The sequence below is a fragment of the Polyodon spathula genome, chromosome 6, assembly GCF_017654505.1.
Source record: "Polyodon spathula isolate WHYD16114869_AA chromosome 6, ASM1765450v1, whole genome shotgun sequence".
NCBI classification, from domain to species: domain Eukaryota; kingdom Metazoa; phylum Chordata; class Actinopteri; order Acipenseriformes; family Polyodontidae; genus Polyodon; species Polyodon spathula.
Window position 1 is genome coordinate 46,785,499 of NC_054539.1, and position 16,289 is coordinate 46,801,787.

At 35.3% G+C, this 16,289-nt stretch overlaps 1 protein-coding gene across 2 annotated transcripts in view; it reads right to left on the bottom strand.

Moving 5' to 3' along the window:
* LOC121317242 (homeobox protein Meis1-like) overlaps window positions 1-16,289 on the bottom strand; it is a 68,379-nt gene that overhangs the window by 35,485 nt on the left and 16,605 nt on the right. For both annotated transcript variants that reach the window (XM_041252951.1, XM_041252953.1), the window contains exon 7: window positions 15,486-15,597. In XM_041252951.1, coding sequence (XP_041108885.1) covers window positions 15,486-15,597 — 112 coding nt within the window. The remainder of the gene's footprint in view (window positions 1-15,485; window positions 15,598-16,289) is intronic.

Here is a 16,289-nt window from a genome sequence, read left to right on the forward strand (position 1 = left end):
AGAGCACTGAAGCTGATTCATTGCTTGTCAGATTGCTGGGGATGTGTACATCACTGCAATAATCTACATATTATTATTATTTTTTTAAATAAATGTTATTTATTTATTTATTTAATCTTATTTTTAATAATCTTTTACGTTCGGATAAAAAAAGCTGTAACTACTTAAAAAGGACTCTTGGCTCCAGATTTTAATTTTCAAGCCACAAACTATAAAGTCAAGCTGTCAAAGCTTTCATCACAGCTACTTGCCCTTTCAAACATTTTTTTAATCTCTGTTTTACTAAATTGTATAGGCCATAGTCTAGTGGAGAGAGCCTTCCAGTAGAGAAGGGATTTTAAACTACACTTCATCTATGCACAATTCTTGCAAGGCCTAAGGCCTATCCCTGTGGAGTAAGGCAGGTGACCTGTGGTATCTCCCGGGCTGTCAAGTGCTTAGATTTCAAACACACACAGCTCAAATGTCCCAGTTGCCCATTAAAGCACACCCAGGCATTTTGTTCCTGTTAACACAAAAAAAAAAGAAAAAAAAAGATAAAGCAGCATTTATTGTATTCAGACCTTTCAATGGGACAGAATGGCCATGTCAGTAAGGGTTCCCTTCACTCAGATCACAGGTCCCCCCTCCCCTTTCCAAAAAACTCAAAACGCATAAGAATTTCTTAAGTAAAAGTAAAACTCAATATTGCTCGACCTCTTTCCTTAGTCACTAAGCTTCAGACTAATGACATGTGCTGTCAGCAAAACAACATGGCAAGTATAGACACTTTTCCTGTCATTTTAGCTTCTCAAAGAAAAGTCTATATGAAGATGTAATATTTATGTTCATATTAAATGCTAGTTTCTTTTAAAAAATAAATTTGACTGTGATATTTATTGTTAATTATCATCATCATCAGTAAAACAGAAAAATATATAGTAACATTTTGTTAAAATAATTTGGTTTATATTACTAATGATCCTGCTTCTCAGATGTTCTAAACAAATAGCAGTGGAACAATTTTACTTACAAATAGTATATCTTACAATGCTGTAGCACATATACTGTGCCAAGCCTTAGATAACAGTCTGTTATACTGACTTTACACTGCAGGTAAATCTTTTTTTTTTATTTTCTTTTTATTTATTTTCCAAGGTAAAATAAATGTGCTAGCCCCATAGTTGTGTCCAGAGAATAAATAAATGTGTGCTATGCAGGGATTACATGTCCTTAAATCCCTCCAAGAAAACATTAATTAATCACTGTTGCTTTGAAGGTGCTTTGAAAATATCCACTTTTGCCGATAATCACAATATATTCAAGAATGCATTGAGCTAAAATAAAAAAAAATAAAAAAGAGACTGAGGGGAAAAAAGAATTAAACCCCCAGTTTTTCTTCCACTTTAATTCTTTGTCAGCAGCCATGTGGTACAGAATAATGGTCAAATGGTAAGTAGGCCTTCAGTGTATCCTTTCATGTTGAGCACTTTTATTTTGCACCTATTGATTTTATCCGAGAGTGGTCCATGAAAGACAGAAGGCTTATGCCGTTCAAATACAGAGGCTGGACAGAACATTAGACACACCTGCCATAACACAGTTAACAGAGTATAGGGCAGCTAGGACAGACTTGACAAGTCTACAAGGTCTTTAAATTATTCTGGAGCATCGTATTTTGTATTTTATAAAACCAACCACCTGCAATCGCCCTCAAAGTCTGTCAGGTCTGCTGTCTTGCCAGTTTTTGACAGAAACTGACGTGTAACAGAGATCCAGTTTTTATATATGACAAGTAGCCCATTGGCTACATATCACAGGTGTTTTTCATCAAGCCCTGTATGTCACCGTCTTTGCTTTAAACTTTCTTGGAAGGGAGACAGGGCAGTTTGCCAGAGCATGACTGAACCCTGAGACTTTAGAAATGATATTGCTATGAGCTATTCTAATGCATTCAATCTGAAAATGATGATGCAAGACCTTTTTAAACAGGTAAATAAGTGTATCACAGTTCACTTGCCTTATTAAAGGCAATGCAAAGGTGCTTTGAGAACTAACAACTGAAGTAACCTTCAATATAAGAAATTAATAAACCCCTCACTGTGTCATCAATTTAACAGTCATTTATATTATACTGCTGGTCATGGGCGTCCATAGAATTAATTCGGGGGGGGGGGGGGGGGGGGTCCGTTTACGTGTTATATATTGCATAGTAATTATTCAAAGCCTCTTTTACATTAACAACTCAGTCTTAAGCTAAAATCTGATGAAAACCAATACCATAAATGTGCCTCCATTAGGGGGGCTAAGGGGGGGGGGGGCTGTTTATAAGCTTATTGAAATGTAGATGCTCAGAAATCATATCCTGCGAAGAAGTAAATTACAAAAACACTCTTTGCACAGCAGAACTTTGACAGCGTAGCTCATACCTAAACGGTAATTGACAGTGGTAACCCTAGCCTCCATATTATCAAATTCAGACTAACGAATGTCAAGAAATAAAGAGTAACATTATTTATTAGTAATTAGTAATAAAGTACCTTACTGGTCCGGGTTTCTTTGCGCTCCTGGTGTTTGAATGTGAGTTCTTTAACGTCACACTACCTTTCTCTCCCTGTAGTCTGCACACTGAGCGCACAAGTTATTTCCCGCCAGCGAAAAAAGGTCCTGCCCAAGAATCTCTGGACAGCCAGCTTGTTATCCTTTTGATCAGCTTAGCGTGCTTTCCTATTGCTTTCAGAAACATTATATCATCACCCATACGTGACTCCTCTGTACTACTGCGTACCACTAAATGAGACATTTACGGTTTAAAAATAACACAGATAGATTTTTTTTGGTTTTCTCACTATTTATTATTTAAGATGTGTAAAGTAAATTGCTAACAATTAATTAAGACTGGGTCATTTTATATGCATTCTGAGACCAAAAAAAGGTCAAAGGTCAAATTTCAGGGTAATGCATTTTAACAAGATCAATACAGTGCGCTCCGTTTATAAGAATTACTGATATAAGAATAAACTGCATATAGTGATCAAAACCACTGGCACAAAATCATGGACTTGTGGAGCTTTGCTTCTCCGTTTAATGAAAAACTATCTGATTTGTATCGCAACAGAAAATAAGTAAGCCACAGATGCTTAAATGCAGTGGTAGTCCTGACAGTAAAATATTGTCATCTTAATTCAAAGGCCATTACATGTAACAACACACAGCAGTTGAACTAGACACCATCACAAGACGATCGTTTCTGAAGTATACTGTAGTAAAATAGGATTCTGCAGCCTTGAGTACACATAATCGTGATCATATAACAAGCTGCTTACCCACAAGGACTTGTTTTGATGTATTGTCCTCAATGATTGAGCACCATTGACATCTCTATACTATATTTAAACTGCTGATGGCACGCTTTTGTTAACTGTAATGTGACAGAGTGACCAAGGACAGTGCACATTATCAGGCTGGAGTTTTGATTTACAGTTTTATTTAAAACAGTGTTGGTTTTATTTTTCTTACTTTGCGGTGGCGAAACAACCACTAATAAAACAAACAAAATAAACCTAGCTCTCAGCTGGAGCACTAACTCCAACAGCATTTCTTGAAGAACAAACACTAGATCTCTTACTCAAGTTTGGGTTTCTTTTTGTTACTTCTGCTTCCTTACACCTCTACATCCCCATCACAAAGCTATCGGCTAAGCCATTTCTATCAAGGTGTTTCTGTTCTGGCGTCTTCTTCACACACTGCCAGAATGATACAAAACACGGCAAAAATCGTATGCAAATTAGCAAAATGGTAATGATTCATCACGCACACGTGACCTTTCCTTAGCCCTACCTTAAATTATCATAATATTCATCTCAGGAGTCATTTGGTCGCCAGCATCCGTGTTTCAGTCGTGCTTAACTGTACCTCCTCCTTTAAAATGAGCCTGAGCACTGTTTAATGTATTTTGGTTTCTGAATTAAACCAGAGAAACTGTTAATTGTGAAATTAATTTGTAAAGGAGAGGCGAAAAGTCAGAAGAAAACACAGAAAGCCAGAAGCCCTAGTGTGTGTGGGTGTGTGTGTGTGAACGCTCCAAAAAAGAAAAGGCTGTCCAGGGCCAGCCTAGATTTCAGCCACTGTTTTGATTCAGGGCCTGCAATCCAAGACAGGGGCCAGCCTTTAGATATACATACGAACACATAGCAGACTTTTCGTATCACAACCAATTTGGTTACGTCGCTCAGTACTCCCATACTCCTACAGGTGCAAAAGGTAAATGCTCTGCTAGCCAAGACGACAGTGGATCAATACTGAGTGGTAATTATTTCTACATCCTACAACTTCAATTATAACAATATTAAATAAAAAAACCTAGCTGGTTAACGTTCAGGTTGTGTCTTTCACACAATATATGAGCTGCAGTGCATTCATAATTAAGCTTAATTTGTCAAAATTACGTTTTCTTCCTCTTATTTAGTAACTAAGCGATAAATATAAAAACAGCAGGATTGTGGATCTCAATAATGCGGCCATGTCACAAAGACGGCCGAAGTGGGCAGCGTCAGAATCAGGAAAAGGAATGAACACAAAGACAGATGATGTGAAATGATGATGGCGCTTGCTTGCGCCGGTTTATTGCAAAATAAAAGGGTTTAAACAAACAGAAAACAGGACACGGCACTCTACGCCAAAACAAAAAGACAAACAAAATGGACTATACAGACAAACACGATGTACAGACAGACACACTAAAAAACATGGTGAGCAGATAAATAAACAAGTATCGTGCTGGTCCCACCAGCACGCAATAGCAATTGATATTTACTTCTAATTCTCCTCCTCTCTCTCCCGTTCTCCACTCACCGAACACCCAACCGCGAGTGAGTAAAACGTGCATCTATATATATTGTTGTGCTGGGATTCAATTACTAATTAATTATTCATTTGAATCCCAGCACGTGAATTAATTATGTGCAACCTTGTGCTCACATATTAACTACTTTAAATGTACGTGAAGTGATGTACAATTCCGTGCCTAAATACAAATATACATTTTAAACACTCGTGTTACAGACCCGTTTATATGCCGTGTACCAATGACTATACACCAACATTTAACAAACCACACGCAACATAACAGATAATATACACAGGGGCGGGCACTTTGTCACAGGCCACCACTGTTTACTTTGCACACAACGATATACATAGCTACAGAAGTGTTTGTCTTTACATTGAAATGTCAATCATTTATTTTAGCTGTTTGCTTTAACACACACATAAAATACTCTTCTCATTCACAAATATTAAGATCACTGATGCACCATAGCATTAAGTCAAAATAGTTATTTAACAAAAATCGCAGCCCAACACAAAATATATATAATATATATATTATATATATATATATATATATTATATAGATTATCTATATATCCAATATTGCTACTGTGCTCTCATTATATATATATACCTTTACAGATATACATACACCTTCTACTTGTTTCTTATATATATATATATATTATATATATTTACTTGTTATTTATATATATATATATATATATATATATATATATATATATATATATATATATATATATATATAATATATATATATATATACGTTAAAGAATCAAGAAATGCAGTTAACATTTATTAAAAGGTGAAATACAAACTAAATGGTTTTGCCTGAAAAAAGGGTGCTGCGTAAGTCCACTGTAATGTCATTTTAAATCTTTAAAAAAAAAAAAGAAAAAGGATTGTCGCTTAACAGGAAAGCATAATTAATCTGACTCAGAGTCTGTATTGTCGGATCCAAAACGAAAAGTGCTTACAATTTATTCAATCAATGCACAGAGCAGCTACTGTACTACACAGCTTGTTCTATTCACTTGAAGCGCGAGACTTGAAATCTCAGGCATTATTTGCACACGGTTATATTTTTGTTTACTTAATTTTTTTTGCGCAGCTTTATTAGAAATGGTGAGAAATTGACATTCAGCTAAAAGTGGGGGTGGGGCAATAGTTCAAACATGGGCACTGACTTGGCAGAATCCGGTATTAGCTTCTGGCAGGCAATGTTCCACATGGTAGTTATCTAAATGACACAAGTAAAAAATAAGCCAGTTTAATATGCCAGGATTTTCCCTATAGCTACATATCTGTACAGTTCGGCTCAACTACAGTTGATTATACAAGAGCATTTAAGCTGCCAATAATAGCTCTCATCATTTCCAGAGCTTTTGTTTAATTGAGGTTGACATCTAAGGAATAGTATAGTGGATGTTTACAGCTAACTGAGAAGGTAGCTGATGGGTCAGAAAAGATAACTAGGTATAGGATCGTGTACATGGCATAATACAAGCAGTTTTGTATTCTACACCATCTGTCACCTTTAACATTTACTTAGCATTTAATGTCGTAAAACTGCATTTTCTTGTGTGTATTAAAATTACTAGTATGATTATTTCAATTGTCTCTGTTAGAGCATAATTACTGCAACAGCGTTTTTGGAGCAAGCCACATTCTGTGGCTGTGTATGTGTGTTTTTTTTTTTTTCATAATACCAATTTTAAAGTATAAGCAACAGGAAGCTTTTACTTGGGAAAGGAATGCTTAAGGTTCTTTCTTGTGAACAATGAGTAGGGGAGATAAAGATGCAATGGAAACGGTATGGAGCTGGCTGAGGGAGATAAAGATGCAATGGAAATGGTATGGAGCTGGCCCTTTCCAGCTTCCTGCAAAGCTGACTTGCAAGCCATGTGTGCTGCCATGATATGGACCAACACCGTTGTTTTGCTTTTATTTACTCGGTTATATTTGTTCCTGTGACAATCCCTATAAAAATAAAGAGCAGTGACAGCTCAAGAGTAGATATGGCATCTCTGGTTGCCAGGCCTTTTATCTTCATTCTTATCAACTGTTTTCATCTGTGGAACCCAGCCCATTTTTTCAACTGCATGAGCTGTGCCGGAGATCAAGTTCCCACTTAAAATGTGTACATTTCTTCATCAAAAAAAAACAACAAAAAAAAAAAACACTCAGACAGTATTAGGCTTGATTAAAACTAGAGCCCTACAAAGTTACAGCATTGTTTTTAATTTATTTTTGTAAACTTGTCTCTTGTTAATTCACAGTACTTTTTTGTAATAACTGCTTAGTATGGGTTTGTAACCCTAACTTTGAGAAGTCGACTGGACTGGCTTTATCTCTTTGACTAACCCACCTCAACAGGTATGCATGTCAAAAGGGACTGCCTCAGTTGGGGGATTTGTTTGGCCAGGGTCACCCATAGGTCAAGCTTTTCGCCAGTTGCTAACACAAAGCTTCCACCCAGTCCCTCCTAGGATTGCAACTCCATCTGCAAATGCACTGTCCACAGAAGACTGTTTTCTCAGTTTAGCAGGAACAAAGAATACCCTCCATGTGAAGTGGTCTCAGTGGCAAATAAAAAGGTCAAACACTTTTAGCTGAAATTTTAGAAGCTAAATACCCCAAATATGGAGCTTTAGCGGTGTTTGCCTGCATGAAATAGGCTTTCTGCAATGTCAATTTAAAACAGGGTTGGTAAATTCTTCAGCTCTTTGTTAGGCTCCTTGCATAATAGTCTTTTGAAAAGAGTATCTAACGTTTCTAAATTGAATTATTTCAGTTCAAGAGAGGGAGCTTCATTCTTATTCAGGTTTTCAGATTTACATGTTAAAAAAGGACAAAAAATGAATGAGATTAACTATATACCCATACTTAAAAGGTTCCTTAGAAAGTCAATAAAGCCTAGATAAAAAAAGAGAAAAAAAATCTCCTTGATTCAACGACTTAACGAAAAGTGTACTGTGTTATTTCAAATTAATTAATTGCTCCTTATAAGCCTAGTGAATTTCCACCCATTGAAACAATAATAATCTCCATGAAAATATTCCTCACTTTGAATATTATCGGCAGGACAGCATATGGTGAAGTAGCAGCAGGCTATTTATCTTCATCCTCTTTGGAAGCTAAAATTAGCACAATGCTGTTTGTGCTTTAAGCTTGACTCAGAGTAGAGTGATACTCCTAATAAAAACCCTGCTGCCATGAGACACTGAAAGCTGGTTATCTGGCTGGATTTCTAAACTATATTCTATAGATTGTAATTCACTACATGGGGAAAAAAAAATACTGATCAAAAAAGGCCTCAGGAGATCATTCACACAGTAGTAACGGCAATGCTTTACAATCACTCATCTGAATTCAAATAGAATAACACAGTAATAACATCGGGATTGCTTTTAAATTCAACATGAACTGAGTTCAGAATGAATGACAGGGGGGTAATAGGAATTCATATGCATTTGCAGTTGTCATTAAAAAAAAAGTTACCATAACAATGTAAAAAACCCCACAAACTTTAGACTGTTAATTCAAGATTAACGTTTCATTTTTTTGCATGGGTTGTTTAAAAAAATAAAAAAATAAAAAAAATAAAACTTTAAATGCAACTTATCTGTTAAAATAAGACAAAAATGAATGTTTGAACAATAACAATTACAGGCTAGGATTTTACTCAAGAAAGTATGTTCTTGAAGATGACGTTTGCTGCAACCCCACCTTTGCGAGTCTCTTTATGAAACCCTTAAATAAAGCTGGCGAGTCAGTGATTCACACAGACAAACAAAAGCATGGCCTAATTAAAGAGTTAAATCTGTATTTACTTGTATTGTACTGATGCCACAGGGTTCCAAAGCCTCCTTAATATCAGTCACTAAGTTACACAGATAACATATCTCTCTGACTTCTATCAGGTTTTTCTTGAAAAGTTGGCTAACGTGTATCTGATTGAGTTCTCCAGGGCCCCTATGCCTTTCTGTGGTTGTTGAGTAAGATTCATTCAGTTCTTTATCACAAGATGGAATCTATTGTGACAATCAAGTGATGAGCTGCACTGATTTCTGTCAAATACCTATAAACCTTAAGTAAATAGATTACAAACTGGGGTTCAAAGAGAAAGAAAGAATTTCAACCCAAATTGAAATCAGTCAGAAATGTGTAAAAAGTAATTCACAAAAACACATTTTCAGTAAAGACTCCTTATTTTCTGATCATATTTTAGCATATATATATATATATATATATATATATATAAGATAATATATATATAAATATATATAATATATATATATTTTTAGACTGGCTTTCATTGTATTTTTTATCACATCATTATATTAAACTAATTCTCACACTAGGAAGCGGAAACCTAATGAAGGTTTAATATTCCACAATACAGGTTAATTAATAAAACATAAACCAGATATGTTAATTATATGTAATTTATGGAATAAATGCTGACTTTAAAAAGCATGTTGGTAATGTATTAATGTCATTTCCATGCATTTAAAAGCAACATGTTGAAAAAGTCACCACAGGAAATATCAGTGTCAGGTAGCTGAGAGTTTCTTCTAAATAAATACCTCAGATTTTCAATAATCAACACAGTCATAGTGCAAATTATTTCTCCAGCCCAGCCACTCTATTTTACATTTCTCAAATCTATATATGATGATAGCCCACCCCAACATTAACACTAATGTCATTGCTAAAAATAATAACTAATAAAAATGTTGAATTCATGGGGTTTAAAATTGTGAATTAAGAGCCAAGCTCAACACAAGATATATTTTTAAGACAAAAAAATAAAATAAGGCATTTATATTTTTTATAAATTTCAATTAAATGAATCTTTTAATGATTAAAACAAATGCCAAAAAAACAAGACAACTAGACAAACCAACTGAATGACCCTTTATCATTAACATTTTATTACTATTGCTATCTATATTGGAACACAGTGATAAACAAAAACCATAAATGTGAAATTAAGGAAGTAATTGGAAAAACAGAACAGTGATAAATGGTCTTGTTTGCTTTTGGGTTTTTTTTTCCCACACGACCAAAATGCAGGTGACCCAGACACATTTGGCAGAGGGTTCTAGTCTGTGTCCTGTTCCCAGAATCAAACTCTTTTCCTCTGGGAGCAAAAACATTTCCCATTTATACTTGACTTCTAAACCTTATCAGCAATACAGCAATAGGGCCATCAACTCCAATAACTTAAATAAAAAAAAAAGCCAAGGTCAACAAATACGTGCATTTTCGTTTATCTTATGATGCATTGCTACTGATATTCAATTGGGCAATACACACAGAGATTGTTAAACAGGTGATTTGGAAGCTATCATGGGCAAAAAGGCCATTTCCAGGTAATCAAAAAATCCTGTTGTAACAATTATGATATGAGTGGATTCATTTTTAGAGGCTATCTCCTTTCAGTCCTCACCAACTGTTTTAAAATCTCTCCGTTAAGAGGTACAGTGGCAATAAGTGTTAATACTCATCTGAGCTGTCATGTGCGCTTATTAAGATTTACAAAACAGCTGTTTGAAAAATGAGTACCTTTAAAGCTCTTACTTGTGTTCTCACATTGTACACGTCAATATGTCCAAAACAACAAGTTCACATTGGCAGAGAAATATTAAAGTCTTCACTTAAAAAGCTGTAATATTATTAGTCTAGGCTGGATGATGCCTCTCGTTTATTCTCAATTCAAAGAAAAAAAAAACAGCAGGAATCCTCTCTCCAGCTGGAGACGCTTTAGTGATGTCAATATCAAACCACATAACTTTTATCAGCTATTATACTTTGATATAACCAAATTACTATGCAAACTAGAGATGCATAACAAAAACATAGATAATGTCACACTGCGCTGACTGCATGCATGCCAGCATCTAATTGAAATGAAATAGAAAGGTGGTACCTGACAAGTACACATTTCCTCAACATTACAAATATATCTAACACAAATTGATTTATGGTGTATGCTGCATTAGCAAACACCAGCTTTAAAACTTAGAAATGCCTTAAAGAATTGTTATAGAAAATAGTGGTTGCATCAGGCTTTAGAAGGATACATTCTTCCAGTCTGGTAAGCAATACTTTCAATTAAACTCTGACTTGACTAAACAGGGAACTAGAGAATGGCAGGATCTATGATGGAAGCATTTTATTTTTATTTTTACAAATGTATAGCCCAACACTGACTGATGTCCTGTCTAAACTCGGATGAGGGTCATTTTGAACCAAAGCCAATCACATGATAATAGCAGCAGTAAAGGTCAATCAAAGGCATGCTGAAGCTTCTACTGCCTGGCTGACCTTCGCAGTTTGTGACAAACTGCCACCAGTCGATGTTGGCTAACGACAACAGCACTCTAGCTAATCAACTGGTTAAAATATATTTTCTCCTCCCTGTTTGTAAATTATTCAGGCTTTATTTTAAGGTTGTTGAACATTAAAAGGTAAGCACTTTTCAACAGTGATGCTGTCACTACAAGCAGCAAAATGTACAGCAATGCCAAGAATATATTAACTGTATAGACCAACTGTAGAGTGCAAGAGAAGAAAAAAAACAGGGAAGTGCCACGTCCAACACAGTATTCTCTGCTATACACGTGCAGGCAATTTAAATTTCAATATCTAATATGAAGCACACACAGATCTTTTTAAATAAACAAAACAGCTGACAATTAAACCATAGCCTTGTCAGAGCCTAAACTATGCACTGTCATTTTTTTTTTTTTTTTTTTTGAATACCACAGTAAAAGCCAACTTGAATGGATAAAATTGCAGAACCTGCAAGAACTGTTTCACTTGGCTTATAAAAAGCAATTCACAAACGGTCATAGTAATTTGCGATGCATATCTAACAACCTTTGTTATCACTTTTTTTTTCATTGTTGCTTTTTTGCTTTTTGATTTCATGTGGCAAAAGAGAAATTTCACTTCTTTCTTGATACTTGCCTTTTCCTGGCAGGAAATCATTTTAATACATTGCTTGCAGCACTACACAAAGAGCAACCTTTAATCTGCACTTCCACAGCTAGTGCAATGAAAAGAGCAAACGGTTCTACAATGGTCAAGGGCTTGAGAACTGCGGTTATAATAATGATTCGTTTTCTTTTGGCCTGTAAAGTGCGTTACTCACAAAAAGTATGTTTCAAGACATAATACCACAAGGAGTCCCCTGAGATTAGCCTATTTAAACAAGGCATACATATATGAATCATTCAAAGCAGTTAGACTCATAGAAACTCCAACTAATTAATAGATAGCTCTTTATGAGCAACTGGACAACAGTGTTTCAGTGACAGGGGCAAGGGCAGGGGAGAATGTGGTCTGACTTGGAATTCAGCAGGAACTTCTCACTGTTGTTACATTTATATCCCATGGGTAGGAGTTACCACCCGAATTTTGCTGTTAGGGACAACAAGGGGTTTGAAAGAATGTGTGTATTTTTCAACAATAAGGGGACAAGTTAACACCCACACTAAACACACTGACAGAGAGGCAAACACATGCCTGCTACTAATCAAAGAGAACTAAGATTTACATATGTATGAAAAATATCTTAACAAAAATTAAAAAGAGCAGTTAAAAATGGACAAAACTACAAACACCTTAAATAAAATATTTAAGAAGTAATTATACACTCTTTAAAGCTACAAATGTAAACACCAAATGGGAATTAAAAAAAAATAATTCTGAATTGGGAATAAATTAAAACTTAAAAGAGGTAACTGAATTCAAGAAAGGAAAAAAATATGAAATGTGCTCAGCTGTGAAATGAATATTACTGGATACAAAATAATTTTTATTAATATGCAAAACAACTGATTGGAGTGATAGAAATTGAATTTTGAACTTTTTTTAATTTAAATCAGATACCAACCTGAAAACCGCCAGGAAGCAACATTTATTAGGTACTCTTTTACAAGGAGAGGTATGACAGTCCTTAAGATAAAACCAAGGGAAATAAAAGCACACCATGGGCAATTGCGCACAGGTGAGTACAGTTTCATTCTCTGTACAATTTTAGCACTGGATAGGGCAATAGGTAAAATCATGCAGTAGTGTTGTTTATTGAACAAGCTGAAAATAAAATAGCATTGATTTCTGTCTCATACTGAGAAATTGTATCTGCCTATATTTTGACCTGATTGCAATCTGCAAAGTAAAAACTGACAACAGTTTCAAATTTCATCTTCTTGTTTTTCAATTCCTAACTACTTACAATTTGTCCATGAGATGAAAAAAGACAGACGTTGGTTTTGGGGGTTGGGGTTTGGGGTTGGGGGTTGGGGGTTGGGGGTTGGGGGGGGGGGGGGGGGGGTGTCAACGTTAAAGTTGAGCCATAATATGAAGTATGTAAAAAATGAAGTGTCAGTTTGGTCAATAAAGAGCAAAGGTCATAGGAAACTGCAACCCAAAAACCCTGTACAAAATGTACTCATTAAGACATCCAATCAGAAGGCTAATTCCCGCTTATCCCATTAGTCATCAGGCATCTCACTGATTCAAAATGCCATGGTCTGTGCTGTTATTACTTTCCTTCTTCATGTAAAAAGGAGAGCTGGTATATAAATTGTTGCTCAGTCATCTGGAACATAATGTGGTCCTTTTTCCTCTCATCCAGTTCTGCCTGGTGGCTGTGGACGCCTGAAACAACTACATTGAGATTCCCTTCAATAATAAATGAAGTTGCTTTTTGCCTACAGTTTGCTTGAACTCTTTACAGGAGACAGAAAACATTGTGTCTATTGATAAGATTTCATAAAGCCCAAATCAGTGTCATTAGCATTTGAAAGAAACAATGGCTTTTTTTAATTTTTTTTTTTTTTTTTTTTTTTTTTTATGTTTTTTCAAGTTAGTCTTTTAAATCATGGATATATTAAATATAAATTTGAAAAAACAATAAAAGAAGCCAAAAGACACAAAACTTCCTGTTAATTTGTACTGCATGTGAATTCTTACGAAAAAGCAAAAGACAGATTCCACATTATTATTCCATGCTCAAGGTCTGCTGGTCAAGAATTGTGCTGCTAACAAAGGCCATCACTGGGTAATTTACATTTTATAGGGGTTATACCACTTACTGGGATCCCACGAAACATCTTTATAAATGCCTGCGGCTAGTGCAGTATTGCTTGGTACTGTAAACAGAGCTTTTATACTGGCTAAATGACACAAAATTGCTTAGGCCTTCTTATTGCCAAAGTATAGACAATTTAGAAAATTATAATTTGAACATCAACTGCACCTACTGCACTGCACCCAGTGGAAGTAAGACATGTTGTCTAAAACGTCATGAACTTTGATAATACATATATGTAAGATATGGACCGTTGCTGAAATCGGGCAGTTGCCATAATGCCTAGGCAGTTGGCGAAGTGCCCAGCTGCAGTGGGCAGGTGCTGAATTAGCTTAGAATTTTATGTAATTTCGGCATCTACCCTGGCTGGTCAACTGCCCACAGCCACCCGGGCGAAGAAAGATTTTTAACAGATACAGTATAATGCAAATTGAGAGTGAATTACCTTTGTATTACCAACCGCCACCAAGCCACCCGCTTGCAATGTTTATTGAAATTATTTAAATACTTTCTGACAACATTCAATATCAGCAAGAGACTAATAATCACAGTTAAGTTTAAACGTGTAAAAGCCACAAAGTTAAATATAATTACCTGAAACTCAGGAAGAACGCAATGCCAAAACTAATTTATCATAGCAATATTAATTAATCATTAATCAACAACATAAAGTTAGTATTTTTTTTCTTTGAAATATGAATGACAATTTGACTCAGAAGAAAATATTTTTTACACATTCAAACAATATTATTTCAGGTCTAACATTAGTTGGCATTAGATCTCAGACAACTGGACAATTTCCTTCAGCATTTCATTAAAATAAATAAATAAAAATATAAACGATTCACTCAGTCTATGATTAAATAAAGTTATTTGACTATTATTGAGAACTGTAGGAGATACCAAGATGATGAACACTGCTGTGTTACTTTCCATTAGCCTTTCATTTGTTACAACAGGGCGCACTAAAGTCTTTCTTTGCCATCAGCCCGTGTGGCTGTGGGCAGTTGACGAACTGCCCGAGCAGATGTCGAAATGGCATAAAATTCTAAGTTAATTCGAAGCTGCTCACTGCAGCTGGGCACTTCACCAACTGCCCGGGTATTACGGCAACTGCCCCATATAGGCAACGGTCCATAACACATATATATATATATATATGTGTGTGTGTGTGTGTGTGTGTGTGTGTGTGTGTGTGTGTGTTACTATATAGTATATATATATATATAATTATATATATATATATATATATATATATATATATATATATATACGTATATATATCACTTACATTAGCATGTTATATATAGCAATATATCACTAAAAAGCAATGTACTCTAAAGTAGCAATCTACAAATAGGTGACCATCTATAAATGCAGCACACAAATACGATTTATGATATTTGCAAAGCCACCTTCTGATCACTCTAAACTGTCCATAATGAACAAAAGTTTCAAGTGAAAACTTTTCCCCAAAAGATCAGAGTTAGGGGTGTACGTTTTATTAAATCCTTTGTACCATCTCCAAAAACAAAACATGTTTTCTTACCTTGTTCGCTGCTGTTGTCCCCGCTGTGTGATGTGTGTCCCCCACTGGAGGGTCCCGGCGTCCCACCTGAGCGTGTTGATGCTGTGTCATCATGATCTCTGTTCCACAAAGTCTGTGGGGACGAAATTAAAGTGTTCAGCCAACAGACACAACTCAGGGGATGCTTAGCTGCTTAGGCAGCCTGGTAACATTAGACAATATAACAACAACCGTTTGCAAAGAAACCACTGGAGAGATATCAGATTTGTTTCTTCTCTTTCTCTTTTCTTCATATACATTTTCAGAAAAAAATTGTGCTCTACACTATAAACACTGTAACACTATAAAATCTCTTAATTCCACTGCTCATTCCAAGAGGAATCCCTTTTTAATAACCTTAATTGTTATTATATTTGCTTTCTGACAAAAAAAAAAACATACTACTGAACTGGCCCAATCAAGATTGGTTACTATTAAACTTGACAAGTCAAACAAGTGTGAAATAACCAAGCTACCTGCCTAAATGGACCAGCAGCAATGTTTGTTTCTTTATCTCATCTAATACCTACTAATTACTTTGGCTAACTATCAGACAACAACACCCTGTCTACAAGTTTAGTTAATACTAAAAAAACAAAAAACAAACAAACAGTACAATATTACCAGAGAAAAGCAAGCCATTGTCAGCAAGTAAAAATTAAACACTGCAATAAAAAAAAGCTTGAGCTGTTTGATTCAATATGCTTAGTATCAGGAAACCTTCCAGTTCAACAGAGATTCTCAATGGGAGCATGATGTGAGAAGCAGCCTGGTAAGACTGCAGTT